At 40.1% G+C, this 15,379-nt stretch overlaps 1 protein-coding gene across 2 annotated transcripts; it reads right to left on the minus strand.

Moving 5' to 3' along the window:
* Nucleotides 1-6,875: 6,875 nt before the first annotated feature.
* Nucleotides 6,876-15,240, minus strand: NUP42 (nucleoporin 42). Of its 2 annotated transcripts, none has more exons than XM_080340730.1 (7): nucleotides 14,977-15,240; nucleotides 13,414-13,660; nucleotides 12,057-12,151; nucleotides 11,711-11,787; nucleotides 9,496-9,582; nucleotides 7,700-7,784; nucleotides 6,876-7,567 (listed from the first exon to the last, which is right to left on the minus strand). In XM_080340730.1, the coding sequence occupies exons 1-7, from the start codon at nucleotides 15,092-15,094 to the stop codon at nucleotides 6,999-7,001; spliced, it is 1,278 nt and encodes a 425-aa protein (XP_080196856.1). In that variant the 5' UTR covers nucleotides 15,095-15,240; the 3' UTR covers nucleotides 6,876-6,998. The 2 variants fall into 2 exon arrangements, with proteins under 2 accessions (XP_080196856.1, XP_080196857.1); XM_080340731.1 differs by lacking the exon at nucleotides 14,977-15,240 and adding an exon at nucleotides 14,711-14,834.
* Nucleotides 15,241-15,379: the final 139 nt, after the last annotated feature.

Below are 15,379 nucleotides of genomic sequence, written 5' to 3' on the forward strand. Positions count from 1 at the left end.
CCTCAGAAGAACAGGCAAAGGCAGCTGCCTGAGAAGAACAGGTGTGAGGAGATGACCAGTGGTTACAGAAGATGATTAAAGGTTAGGGGGGATTCATTTTGCCAGAAATCTCGTATGATATCGAGTTTGAATGTGTGAGTAAAGCTCACTAATGGGACAGAAGTGTAAACCAGCACCAGCTGGAAAGGCAAGTCATGCTGGAGCTACCAGCACATACTGTGATGTAGAGCTCTGCTTTGTGTTCTCAGGCTGGCTTGGAGGTGTCTCAAATAATTCATGAATACTGTGTCCTGACAGGGTCATCAGCATTGTATGCACATGTGAATTCCTATGTCGGCTTCAGGAAGAGGCAGAGATCTCTGGGGAGGAGGGTTTTCTGGTCGCCATTTCCCGCACAAGGAGGCCAAGGGAGCCAGAGTCAGGTCCCCTGGTACACAAAAACAGGGGACCAGGGAGCTCATGGGGAGCAGGATGCATGCAGGGCAGGGGTAAAGCATTTTGGTCTCCAGGATGTCAGGCAGGTTAGACAGAGTTGTCTGAAGAAGACTCCAGGCAGGAGGATCTACAGCGAAATCCGAGACAGCCTTATCTCAAGGCAGGCAGATCTGCCTGCAGGCTGGCTCTCTCTTTTATGCTGCGCCAAGTTCAAGCATTGCTTGGCTTTGCTTGGGGCTGTTGGTCTCCACCCCCGTGGGAGCTGCTGAGCAAGCACACAGGCCGTGGGAGAACACTGAGGACTCTCTTCTGCCCCTCAAAAGTTAACATATACTGAATACAGAGATTTCTTCTCCACCTCATCCACTGTCCGTTTATTATACGGAAACAGTAAGTGATAACAGACCATTTTTTTCTTTTTTTTTTTTTTGAAATGCAACCCCTTATTATAAACTGCTTTTTTAGTTTTAGGTAATTTTAGTTCTATTTCATCATTGCAGAGACTTCAAGAGAAACCTGTATTTGCAGAAGCAAACTGCAACAACAAAATCTCATGTGACTACAAGGGGTGCTTTAATTCTGATGTGCATCACAAGCCACAGCTGTACAGATACTTGTCAGGCTGAGAAAAAACACAACAGCACTGCTTACACAGAAAAGATCAGCTATCAGAGATCAAAACTGTACCTTGTTTGTCTCCCTTTAAAAGTGATATGGCATGTGGTTTTACATGCACATACGCAAATGTTCCTTGTTTGATTCATACAGCAGGGTGGGTTTATTTTGTGTAACTAGAACTAATCTATTTACTTTGTAGGGCATATGCAATGGGCACATTTCATGTGATTTGCAAATATAAGGCTCCATGGAAGACTTAGAGAAGCATGACTCGATGCTGACTAGAAAGCATTTAGTTTGCTAAGAGTACACCGCCATAATGAAACAGATATTCAGGTGGAACAGGATATAATTGCTGCAGGTACTTTAAAACCACCAGATCAGTTTTCTGATGACTACTACGGAATTAGCAACGTGACAGATGTGCCTACTGGAAAGGGTAAGGCGTAAAACTTGTTTCTGATGTCTCTCATGTGACATAGTAAGAACAAACCCCATTGCCTGTGGAGGAAAGACAAAGCAATCTGTGTACCCAAACAAAAATCTTGATCAGCCAGTTAACGTTTAAATCTGGTGGTTGTTTTTGCTCTTCTTCCCTCTGTTTTAAGATCTGTTTTTGTTTTTTTGCAGGAAGGTAGGTCCCACCAAGGAGCCTGTTGCATGTTGTAAAATATGTGCCTAGCTTAATTCTGCAGACCAAACTGAAAACTTGCAACAGCATAGCAGATTAAATAAGAACATTGCCTAATACTGAGTTGCTGAGAAGTATTATATATATATATTTTTATTATTATTATTATTTTTCTTACTTGGCTATTCTGAACAGGAAAACCAGACAATTGCAATTGAGATTTTCGAGACCAAGATGCATATTCACTGCTGGCTTTGGAGAGCTAATCTACCTCTTTAAACTCAATGCTTTGAGAGGGCTTCCATCCTATGGCTCCCCCCAGGACTGGAGGCAGCCACACAGAGCTGCCTGCTCTGGATGCTCAGCATTGCAATCTCAGCACTGTCTTCACAGGTGCTCGTGTATTTTGGTTCAAAGGCCAGGAATCAGATCTACTTATGTTGACTTCTCCATCTCTCAGGACACATTCTGTTAGTCCTGAGAGGTAGGGATTTGTTTCTAGTGTTTTGGGTTTGGCTTGGCCAGATGTTAACAGAGGAAGAAAAAGGACCCAGTTCAGAAACTTCATATCTAAGACACTGTCGAGGAAGTATTGCAGTATTCTGGTTACTAGTCAAGATGCCCTGAAAAAATCCCATGTCCTCCTTTCTGAGAGGGTACTCTTTCAATAAGAAGGCCATTCCACATCACAGCCTCTGCTTTCACCGAACAGTAATTTTTCAGCTCTTAAGCTTCCTCCTCAATCCTCATTTTCAACCAGCAATCACTTTGGTCACTCTCTGAATCGCCTCCTACTCCTCACACAGCTCTATGGCAACCGCCTGCCCAGAACCAAATGCAGCATCACCAGGTAGTGCAGGGAAGGAGATTCCTACAGCTCACACTACATCTTACTGATCTAATTCACTGTGGCTTCTTATCTCCCTTACTGCCACCCTAAACTCTACACTCTCCTCTGTCTCTCTGAATACTAGTAGCATATTTTTTTTTCCTTTAGCTGCTGGCTTATATTAGGACAAATGCAATTAGATATCTATTTAAATTGTCTAATTGTCTATGGCTTTCTTCTTCCACTACTGTCCAGGTAAATATTAAATTACAGTTTCTCTCTGTTTTCTACATTAGGATACGGGAGGTGGACTAGAAACAAAAAGCATTCTCTCACTTGCCAATGTTCGTGACTAATCGCTAAATCTAATCACTCTTATATAAATATCTGACAGCTCTTAAATGCCTAACTAAAAGCTAGATGATCCGTCTTTAGAACCTCTTCAAATTATTCATAACCATCAACAAAGTGAGTACCTTTGCTTGCTAAGATGTATTATTTTCCCCATCTGCTGGCACATCCCTAGTGCTCTATCAGTTATCCAAATAATTATCACAACTATGGCAAGTCCATTAGCTGATCCCATTACTGACCAGTATGGCAAATTACCTGGACTCCCATGGTGCCGCAGTGAGCTCACGTTTCACAAATATTTTCTTACTGGCCTTTTATCAGTAACTGCATTACGTCCTCATTGATTTTTCAACCGTCCCTCATTTCAAGTATTTTAAATAGATTTCCACCATTTCAGAGTTATCAATCTCACTTCAGTGCTCCTGTATTAATAGGCTTTTTGTATTCCTTTCCCCTCAGACATGTTTGTGGAAGCTCTTCTTTCCTTATCCTTCTGGCTGCTCTTAATTTGCTGTTGTTGATGCCCTTAGCTTTAGTCTCTGAGGCTTAAATCTAGTCAGCTGATTATTTGCTGTCCATCTTCCTTCATTCAATGTAAGGCTACCTCACCACTTATGCTGCATATAGTGAAACTACAAAACATATGGCTACTATGATTCACTTTTAAGATCAAATCGTAATGCATTCCAAGGCTCCCCTTATTTCTCTTCTTCAACTTTGAGTTTTCCTAGTGCTGCTACTATCACCTGGAGGAAAAGGGGCAAAAAGTTTCTATGTATTAGATGCTGGGTTGCTTTCTCTGTTGGGGCAGCAGAGAGTTTTTCCCCTGCATACAGCCTGAGTACTGTTACCTGAGGATTAATCCATGATCTCTTGGAAACCAAAACTCCAAATAATTTTTCAAATAATTTGTTTGTACCGCACTGCAGGAATTTCAGTGACTCATAAATCCTGTTATTTCAAAGGAAGGGAAGTATTTGAAAATATCATGTGGAGCTTGAATGTTCCAGCCTAATTCACAGACTGAGTTCTAGTCATCAGGACACGTTACACCTCTTTGCTTGGATGTTCACCTCATGTTTTCTGTTTGAAAATGAGGTACAGGGAGTGAGATCTGCCAGTTTGCTGCCACCCTGTATGTGTTTTTATATGCCAGACCACAATATTATGACTTTCTGGAGAACAGCCATATGCCAAACAAAAAAAGCAGTTGCAAAATGGGAAAGTTAAGAAAATGAAAGGATTTTAGCTAGAAGGAAGATATTATTTAGCCACCTTTGTACTGCCAGCCAACTTTGATATCAAACATACCAAAATCAGAACAGAATGAACAGCAAAAAAAATTGCTTTTATCTGCTGACAAATTGTTGTTTATTTTCTGCAGTTTTGTAAGCCCACTAAAGCAATACTATTTCCTTCTATTCTAGCCTGTCCTTATCTCTGCTTCTGCAGCCAAATCCCCAGCTTGCCTTTTGCTAGGTAACTCATACCATGCTGCTCTCTGACATCTTTTTAGATGCTCACAAGCCCATTTGCGACAAAACACCAAGTCTTGGTATGTGAGCAAGAGTGATTGTTTTCCTTTCCGTGTGAGGAGATGATCCAAAAAAATGCTTTTGGTCAAAAAATTTGACCAAACATTAATCTTTATGTATTGTCATCTAAATAAAGAAAACTTCCTATAATCTTTCTATTTCTTAATCACAAGGTGACCTAAGACTTCAAAATTCGCTTCTCCCCGTAGGTCCTCATAGGTTAGGATGATTGAGGACATCCAGCCAATGTTCCTTTGGCTATGTACAGTAGATAGATAATAAATATTTTTCATGGCCTTACTTTTTTTTAAGCAAAAGCACTTCCACTTAGCGAAGCTTTTGTGCACTTTTGAGCCTTGAAAGCTCTTAGTGCAGCTGAGCAGCAACAGCCTGCTGAGATACTTGAAGAAAGACAAAAGGATTTAGCTCATCATGTAAGTTCAAAAGCTGCTTTATGTAGCACAGCAGCAGCACTGAGGTATAGAAACTCAAAAATCTTGCAGTGGTCCTGTGTACAAAGATAGTTCAACTCAGTAAAGATAGCTAGCTTTGGCATTTGTCAGAGGTAGCCTACCCTTAATTGTGACTCAGAATGTCCCTCTCTTTTTTTTTTTTGGTTAAATTAGTCATTTAAGAGGATGAGCATTAGGAAAAAAGCACAGGTGAGTCCATAACTATTACTCCTTTAAGTGTAAGACAGAACCATCTGTATTTCTCTAAAATATGCCATAGGATCCTTAAGGTTATCAGCAAGACTTAATTCTGTACCTATACTCCAAAATATACTCTTGCTATACTAGAATGTTGCTTTAATACAAATAATAATAAAAAATCACAGCAACTTCTAAAAAAATCTTGTAGCTTTCTGATACATTTGGGTGTAAGAACCACTAAGGCTTTGTGAATGAAATAGGGGACAGCGTATAGCATGTCATATTAATAGAATGAGTTCAGGCAGTTGTGGCGTTCATCTCACAAACAACAAACACTTTTTTGTTTGTTGTTGAATACTGTCTTATGTAAAAGATTTAATTTAACAACTTCTGTAAAGATGGGGGTTATCTGCAGCTACTGTGGCATAATAGGTTTTGGTATGTTCCTCAGTTCCTGTCAAAATCTGAGTAACTGATGCAGACGATCCACAGCCAAGTGAGCCCTGACAGATGCACATGTATTGATTTGTCCCCCTCTCAGTACTGCTCTGGGGGGGCCTCCCTTGGAAAAACACATTTCATAAGAATTCAATGGGACTCTGGGCCAATGTATCAGTATTTTGTTTGTGAGTTGCAGGAAGCCAGCCCTGGGTCATTCACAACACTAACAAAAAGCAGATGCCTTCTTTCATCTACGAAACTATCACCAGAAAAATCCCTATAAGCAACTCAGTACCATAATATAACACTTGCAAGTTTCTGGTACATCTACACTGAGCACACAGACAGGGAAACTTGGATTTCTGGTAAACCTGCACAATGCCATGGCCTGTTATCCTAAATCTTAAATATGTTCACAGTATTTCAGCAAGTCATGTCCCAGCATGTTATGGCCCTTTGTAGGAAACACAGCTGGAGTGAAATTTTAAGTAGGACCGTGTGTCCACAGCAAGAACTGAAATGTTATCTTCAAGTGTTAAAGCAAGAAACCAATTTATTTATGTATATCCTGGAGCAAACTTTTGTTTTCCTCTTAAATATGAGATTTGGTAATTTTACGCAATTAATGGAAGGGCCTGCTCAATAACAAATGTTCTTTTCACCTGACTCTAGTATTATACCTCCTCTGGAAAACTTCTGACCCCTGCTTTATAGCATCTTGGCAAAATATATACCTCAATATAAACGGTTCAGAAAAGCTATTGCTAATATGTGCACCCATGAAGTTTTGAGAACCAGACAACAAAAGTCTATAAATTTACATAAATCTAGTAAGCAGTTTTACAATTGTTTGCAAAGTTTTATCTAAGAGTTGCCAAAATAGGAAACCACAAGCTTCTTATTTGTGATGACTGCTTCCAAGGCTGTCCTACCCCCCATACTAAATCAATGCCTGCATTATGACCTCAAGCAGAACAACTAACAAAAGCTGAATTGCATCAACTGGGAGAGGTAACCAACTCTCAGCAACAGAAGCCTGTAGCTGGGTACAGACCACACAGGAGCCCTCTGTCTCCAAACACAATTGTCAAAGGCTGCACAAGCCCTTAAAATAAGAGGCAAAAGACAAGGTGGTCCAGTCAGTCTTGCACTGCAACTGGTTCTTTCCAGCATTCTGCTCAAATGAGGCTGTGTGCATTCTTACTTTTGACAAAACCTTTTTAACTACAGTTTTTGCTCAAAATTTCACAGTACAGAATATAAAAGGGAAATGCGTTCGTTCACTTCTTGGATATTAAAGGTCCATTCCAAAATAACCAAGAAATGATAAAATACAGTGTTCAAATGTTTATACCTGTGAGTTGTTATTGCAGAAGACAGAGATAAATGCTTCCATTTGAGTTAATTTTCATTTTTTATTTCATTACTCAACCACAAAAGCGTGTAGTTGAGGCACCAGGGAAGTTACAAAAACATGTTGTTTCAGAATAAACTTAAAAGTCCTAAACATTTAAAAGTTCTAATGGTGGTGGCTTAAGAGGAATCTTTCCCACTGTAAACTTTTTTGCTTCAAATTGTTTTAACTCTTCAGCTGATAATTCACTCTTTGGTGTAAATAACTTTTCTGATGTAGTATTGTTTGTGGCCGCAGACGATGCTGATGTTATGTTATGTCCAGAGGCGCTGGCAGTCTGTCCAAATAAAGCACTGCTTGAATGTGAGGCAGAAGCTGCTACTGCTGCATTAAAAGCTCCAAAGGCTGGAAGCGGAGCGCTGCCTGATGAGTTCACAGCAGAAGAACTGCCAAACCCTGAAAACCCAGAAGTTCCAAAACCACTACTTGTTTCAGAAGTTTTAAATGAGAAGGAGGCTGCAGATGGGGCTGCCGGGCTGCCAAAACCAACAGAATGGGATACGCTTGGAGGGGATGTCACACCAAAGGCGGGAGGATTACAACCAGCAGAAGAGCTCCCAAAAGCAGGGGGGTTTCCAGATGATGCGCTGGTGAGACTGGAACTTGTTTTAAAGGAGAAACTACTAGCACTGGTACTGCTGCTATTCACAGGAAAGCCTGCAATTATAAAATTTATAAAAAATGTTAGAACATGCATACCTGTCATACTAAACCACTGCTGTGTTTCAATAATGCAGAAGAAAAACTCAATAAAATGTTTAACTCTTGGTTCTTAATGCAAGAACTTACTTGATGACCCAAAGCTTGATGTTTGCCGTTCTCCGAATCCAAAGGAAGGCAATGGCTGAGTGACCGTGTTCTTTAATTCAGATAGCTTAAAAAAATCCAAATACATAAATGAAAACTAGATTCCAAAACAGACAAATGTCTTCCAATAAATACTTGAAGCAAAAAGATAGCTGCTCAGTTCAATTTAATACACCTTAGACAAAGGCAGACACTGATCACTTTCATCATTATTGTGTACTCTTGAAGCAATGAACAAAATGCTTTAAGACTATATACTATTCTCTGTAAAACACTCCAGAAGCACAAATATATTACAATTTACAGATTTTTGTTTGTCAGCCAATGACCTGAATACCTTTTCCAGCTCTTGTTCTCATCTCTTACCTATTTCAGTTACTGCTTTATGATCCTATGTCTTTGCTTTGACTTAGTCTGTTCTCTCACCTTGGCACATCTGTTCTTCTGGGCCAAAGCCCAATTCTTCACCTTCAGCACTGAACATACCAAGGGATATGACCATATTACTAAAACTTTAACGCACTTCATGCAGACTCAACTTACTCTGCCTCCCTGATTATTTAATGTTGGCTTTACCTCAAGCATTCTTCTCTTACACTTCCAGATTCACAAGCATTTGCCACCTTCCCAGGAACAACTACTCTTTATATCTTATAATTTTATCCAAACAGTTTCTCTCCCACCTATCTATCAGTTTCTCATTCTGGCATTACCAAAATGCTCTATTTATCCTGATAGTCTGGAGGATAATTCTGGTCTTGTCTGCTGAATATACCTTGGAAGAGTCAACATCAGCACATGGAAGCAAAGGTGGGGTGGATATTTGCCTCTTACTGTGCACATACTTGACCAGATCCCATCCCTGAGCTCTGGTTACTTTCACATGGCTTGCAATGCCAGTGTTCCAAACCAGGGATCCAGCTGCTACCTTGGTAACATGGAATCATCCTGATTCGCTGGTCTCCTTAGTTAACAAAAGGGTTTTATAATACCTGCCTGCAATTCATTGATTTAATTATTCCAGAGAAAGGTGGATGTAAGACTCAAAACTGTGTTCATAGACTTCCACATGCACCCGACTCAGGCAGCGCTAGAATATTCAGTCACACTTCTATCACCTATAAAAAACACACAGACTAAGAGATGGGGCAGTTTTCAAACTGCAATTGTTATTCTCTTGCGTAATATTCCTCCTTATGCCCTTTCCACTTTCTCTAATGTTCCCAGGAGCATTCTAAGATGACTGTCACGCTTTTCGTGCCATCAGTCAGCCAAACACTTTCACGTCAGACGTTTTGCAAGGCTGCAGTGCCAGAACATAACATGGCACAGTTGAGAATTTCAGGACAGTTCATAGATCTACCATAAAATTGCCAGTGAATCTAGGAATCAAACATTCTGGTGTCTCAGCTATTTATGTGCAAAGAAGGATGTCCAAAAAGAATAATGTACATTTGGTTGTAAAATACAGTATCCCGTGATCTTCAAAGTGATATCTATCACCTATTTATACAGAAGTTAGTAGCAGTGTAGTTAAATACGTTGGTAACAGTTGAAGTTTCTATGGAACATTTGCAAGATCTCTTCATTAAAAACAAGGTGGCATGTTAAAACTATCGCGGTTTTAGAAGTCTTTGGAGCAGAACTTAACATTGACATTTGCAGGACAGTTTGGTGGATGTGTCTGAAAAACCATGAATCTAATAAAAACATTTGCCCAAGATTAATACAAAAACAACAACAGGAACAGAAATATTTTACATTTCATTAACACTTACCAAAGCTGCTTTTGTCGATGCATTTAAATTTTTCAACTGAAGCAGCCGATCTTTCCATTTATTTGCCAGCTGTTGGACAGAACTGATCTAAAAAGGGGGAAAATAAAAGCACGTTTTTATTGCTGGTAAATACTTAAAAAAATAGAGTGATCTGACAACTAAGCTGAAAGAATATTTCTAGAATTAGAAAAGAAAAGTTTAAGCCAAGAAAACAAGACTTTTGCTTTCTTGAAACTTCAAGGTGAGAAGCTGAAATTTTTGTTATTAACACAGAATTCCTTTCAATTCTATTTCCCTTAAATCAACTTTTTTGCTTCACATAACATAACAATAAGGTTAAAAAAAACACGTCCTGGGGTTTTCTAAATCTAAGATCTATCAATCACTGTCTGATGTAAGTGTTTGGGGAAAAAAACCAAAACCAAACAACAAAAAACCCCCCACAACAAACCACAAAAAATATGTTAAGTTTTAAGTATAAGAGAAAAAACTCTCCAACCCTCATTTTTTTTCTGGCTTGTCCACATATGTGCTCACTCATTAAGCTGAAGTCCTAAGATCTGCCTTAGCTTTTACAACATTTTCAGAAAAAAATGCCCACTTTCAAAACATAATTCACAACAGTGTCATCCTAAAATATCTAGCTTTGCAGAAATTAACTAACTTTCTTAATTTAAATCAGGTCCTTTAATGTGATATCCAACAGATTACTGCACAGAACATATACAGCAATAAATAGTATCTGTGTGTAGCTGATAACTGATTAAACAAGAAAATTGAAAGTCATTAAATAATAAACTTTTCAGGAATTTCAAACCTTAATTTCCTATATTTAAATTTATCAACACCCCTATTCAAAGCCTGGCCTAATTAAATTTTCCTTAAAAATTAAGCAAGTAAAACATACAATGTCCCAAATGCCTGCAAGAGTGAAATGAGTAATCTTTTTGTAAACAAATTCCTTAATTTTTCAAAAGGGTCTGAGATCACAAACATCAATAATTCTTTTGTGTCTAGTCACATGCTGAAAGATCATGTTTCTTGGTATCACTTCTTATACAACAGACTGGAAAATTCAGATTTTGACCCAGTTTAAGAATAGAAACACATGCTTTGGAAAAGACATGTTGTACTTTTTTGTGAGAGCACTGTATCATACAGTTATCAGCTTTACACTGTGGCTTTCATGAACTTGCATTCAGTGCTTCAGAGAGGCCACTATTTTTTTAAATAGCCAGGCATAGTGTATTGTTTAATCATTTCTGTTTATTTTTTTTTTAATGAGAGTTGTTTTTCAGCTGCTTGTTTTGTTTGTGTTTTTTTTTTAATCACTTCTGTCTCTGAAAATGCAATTCTAGTAATTCTAAGCACATGAAGAAAGAATGGTGACAAAAGCAATTCCTTCTATAATGCAGAACCAAGGTGAAGAGGAAAGAGTGCAATGTAGCTCAAATTAGTTTCTACTTCCATCGATCCAATAACCTAATTCCTTTCCTGGAGCAACACTGAACTGTGCCAGCTTCCTTCATATTGCTAGGACTAAGATTTATAAATAAAAGACACTTAATAAGACATATACATTTAGATTTTATATATATAAACCCACATATATTATTTCTTTTCTATAAATATATATACTTCTTTAAAAGTATCTGCTGTTTTCAGCATTAATTCCCTGCAATAAAGGAATGGAAAAAAATAAGGTCAAATAAGCCTCCCCAGTGTTCTACCTAAAGCTCTATACATCCAGCTATAACAATCAAACTGATTAATAGCATATAAAGAATTAAACTTTTCATATAGGATTCAAGTAACTTCTACAAATAACACACAAGAGCAGGGAGGAAACTAAGATAAGGAGTGTCTAATGTTTAGAAAGACCTTGCATTTGACTGAGAATACCTAAAAGTTTATTGCTACCATTTTTTGTAGGAGCTGATGTTTCTAGACATTTAGGCCACCAGTTTTAGAAGCCCAGATCTGACAGTTTTAGCCTGTGATCTCAGGCAGAAACATGAAGTTACACAAGAACATACAGACTAACAGCTATTTTTGCATTTTATTTGGTGCACAGTAATGCAAAAATATTTTTGCATTCCAATAACCTCCCAGAGTTCAGTAACTATATGAGTCAAGAGTTGCTACCTGAAGAATAGTAACAAGTCCTATCTTGAAACATGTTGACATAAAAAGACAACATTTAAAAACTACTTACATAGTTCTGAATGTTATTGTTTGCTCTGCAGTTATAATACTCCAGATGCAACTCTTCTGGCGAGAAATCTGAAAATCCTGTAAGGAGAGGAACAATCAAAAACCTCCAAGAAAATACATTAATACTTCCAACTGCCCTCTATAGTTATGAAGAAATGGGCCTTGGTACGTGATCTGTAAGTCAGTTACACCTGGAGGTACAAAAAGGATTTATTACAGAACTTCAAGGACGTGAATGTCCAAAATGTATTTGCCATAATCCAATATTCCTTTTTGTTGCATCACAAGGCAAATCATCACCTAAATATCACACCCTAAATAGCGGCAACATTAAAAATATTACCTACCTGAGACATTTGGCTTTTCTTTCATTGGTGAGTAAGATGAAAATATCCATTGTCCTGAAGATTCCCAAATTTCCATGTCTTTTGCTACACTTTCACTAGAAAACAAAACCACAGATGAAGGTAAAAATAAAACCACCAGTCCAAAGTCAGATTCAGATACACTTCATTAATTTTCTTGTTGTAGGTGACACAAGTCAGAATGCTTAAGAGAAGTACTCAGTTCTCAGTGGAAAAAATGCACTTATTTGGCAAGATACAGAAATGTCCCTTCAAAGCATTTTACCTTATTATCTAACTGCAAGTAAATCAAACCAGATCTTAAAAAAAAATCCCAAAATGCACAAAGAATTTTTGAATCCTTGTATGGTGTATGCTGTCACAGGATTTTCTCTGATGGTGTAGATTATGGTACAATTTAAAACCTTCTCAATAGTAGATGATGTTACAGTATAAATGAACATGCACAGTGTTAAACAGCAAAATTCAGAAAAAAGAAAAAGAGAGAAACAAAAAATAGAAATAAGTGTTCCACACAAGAGTTTTGGAAAGGAATAAAAAGCATAAAAACCGAGAAATTGCAAAACCAGAGAAATAAAAGCTACATCACCAAAAGTAAATGCAAATGTAAACAGTGATAGAGTAAAAATTAAAGTGGACAAGCAGATCACTACATAGTAACAAACAAGCAAAGATTCTAAGCATTTCAGATGTTTGTAACACAATGTATGTTCATTTGAGAAACCGAGTAAATAATCTGTTAAGCATTTTCTTAATGTAATCTTAAAATGGGAAGTGGTTCCAAAACCTTGCTGCTTCAGGAAATTAGTGGCTGTTGGATTTCATCACCTGCTGTGTAATTGCCTTGAAACTGCTGGTCACTCTCAACTGACTCCACAATACTCGCATGTGAAACCAGGTTTCAATAGTTTTGCTAGTGGCAGAACAACCTGTTACCTTAAGTGTCAGGAAAACTAAGTCAAATAGTTCATTTTCTCAAAGAGGTGTTTGATTTTTTTTTTTAATGGTTGAAATGCTGTCCAAGGGGCCCTGACCCCTTATTTTGAAATAGTGAAATCTTTTATTTCTTTTCTTATCCTCCTGCTCCTAACTTAAATCCCACACCATCTTACTAATATCACAGTTGTCTAGCTGCCCAGCCCAGGTTCAAAACAAGGACTGCTTTATTCTCATGGAGGCATAACTCAAGAGAAATAAATGAAGTTGTGTTTTCTATGGTTCTTACTACATGTCCCAGCTTCCCCCTCACGATTACGTCCTCTGTATTAACTCTAGTAAGTCAGCAAGATTTTAAACTGCTCATTCTAAATGCTTTCAGTGATACAGGACTATAACTTACAGAAGTCTCTCCTCTTCATCTTTATAGCCATCAGTGATATTTTGACTGTTCATTAACGCAAAGAATCTGTTCTGCGAAAAGTCTGCATTTCTGCTGCTGCCTCCCGATGATCCAGAATCAGATGAGCTGAAAAATCCTCTTCCATGATCTCTGCTGCCACCCCATGTATTAGACTTAAATGTCGATGGCTGGATAACATTTGTGTATCTCTGGTTAGCAGTATCCCATCCTCCTCCTCTGTTAGTACCTTCCAATGGAAAACCAAAACAAAACAACACGAGTCTTAAATCATTAAGATATTACCAATACAACATCAACAAAACCTGTAAGTATTCTTATGGCGTCGATAAGAAACTTGAGAAGAAAATTTAGATTTTCCTAACAAGTTAAGCTGATTATTTAGTGAGCTTAACTTAGTGAGTCACCCAGGGTAGTTCTGGAGTCAGAGATAAACATGAACTCCTCCCCACATTAGCATGCCAACAACAACTCGTTGGCACCCCAGAAAAGAGTCCGTTTCAGTTTTATTTATGTTGTTTTATAAAGCAACTACCTCAAAATTAAAAAAAACCAAAATCAAAACAAAAAAAACCCACGCAGCACATTTACATTTGGGGCTCCTGCCCACACAGCTACAGCAGGGGCTCTGTTGCACAGTGAAGACCTCCCAAGTTTTGGGACCTTGCTCACTCTGCAGGTACAAAGATCAAAGAATCACAGAATGTTAGGGCCTGGGAGGGCCCTCAAAAGATCACCCAGTCCAATTCCCCTGCTGGAGCAGGAACACCTAGATGAGGTTATGCAGGAAGGTGTCCAGGTGGGTTTTCAATGTCTCCAGAGAAGGAGACTCCACAACCCCCCTGGGCAGCCTGTTCCAGTGTCTGTCACCCCCACTGTGAAGAAGTTTCTTCTCAAATATAAATGGAACCTCCTGTGTTCCAGTTTGTACCCATTGCCCCTTGTCCTACTGTCTCACTTGTCACTGAGAAGAGCCTGGCTCCATCCTCGTGACACTCACCCTTGATATATCTATAAACATTAATGTGGTCACCCCTCAGCCTCCTCCAAGCTAAAGAGCCCCAGCTCCCTCAGCCTTTCCTCATAAGGGAGATGCTCCACTGCCTTAATCATCTTTCTTGCTCTAACAGTGAAGACCTCCCAAGTTTTGGGACCTTTGTCAGGCTGTAGGTACAAAGAAAAGGAACTGCAGCCGTGTTACCGCATCCACCTGTTCCCACCGTGCCCCTTGCGCACCCAAAGCTTCCACAGACCCACACCCGACCAGAGCTAGAACCACCTTCACAAGGTGCAACACGCAGGTGCTTAAACTCGCTCACTGGTCCCACGGGCCACGTTTCCCGCGTTATCCGCAGGTTTTTTCTGTTCCCACGGCACACTTTGCAGCACTCTGGCCAGACCCCAACTCCTCAAAGCGCTGAAACAGCCGCTACCGTCGCCTGCAGAACGCGACACGGCAGCGCGGCCGCTTTGCTTCGCAGCTCCCGCCAACAGCGAGCCTCTGAAGCCCCCCGCGCCTCCCGCCGCCGCCGTGCCCGGGGGTACCTTGGTAGTGGGGTGCAGAGGGCCCGTACCGCCCGGCGCCGCCGCCGCGGGGATGTTCGTTCCAGCAGCGCTCGCCGAAGCGGCAGCGGCCCTGCAAGAAGAACTGACAGATGGCCATGGCAGCCCCGCGGCCCGTCGGACGCCGCCGCCCTGACGTCAGCGGCGTGCGCCGCGCGGCGGGGGCGGAGACGCGGCGGGAGCGCAGCGCCGCCCGTCAGGCGCCGGCCCGGACAACCGGCGTCACGACGAGCCCAACGGCCGCCAACGGCAGCTAACGGCGGCGCCGCGGGCCTGGGGAGCGCCTGCCTTGCGCCACAAGCGACACCCCCCTGGGTCCCGCCGCTGCCGCCTATCGCGACAGCCGCCCCACGCGTTATCTCTGACAAGAACTATTAACCCCTTG

The sequence above is a fragment of the Nesoenas mayeri genome (genome assembly GCF_963082525.1).
Source record: "Nesoenas mayeri genome assembly, chromosome: 2".
NCBI classification, from domain to species: Eukaryota; Metazoa; Chordata; class Aves; order Columbiformes; family Columbidae; genus Nesoenas; species Nesoenas mayeri.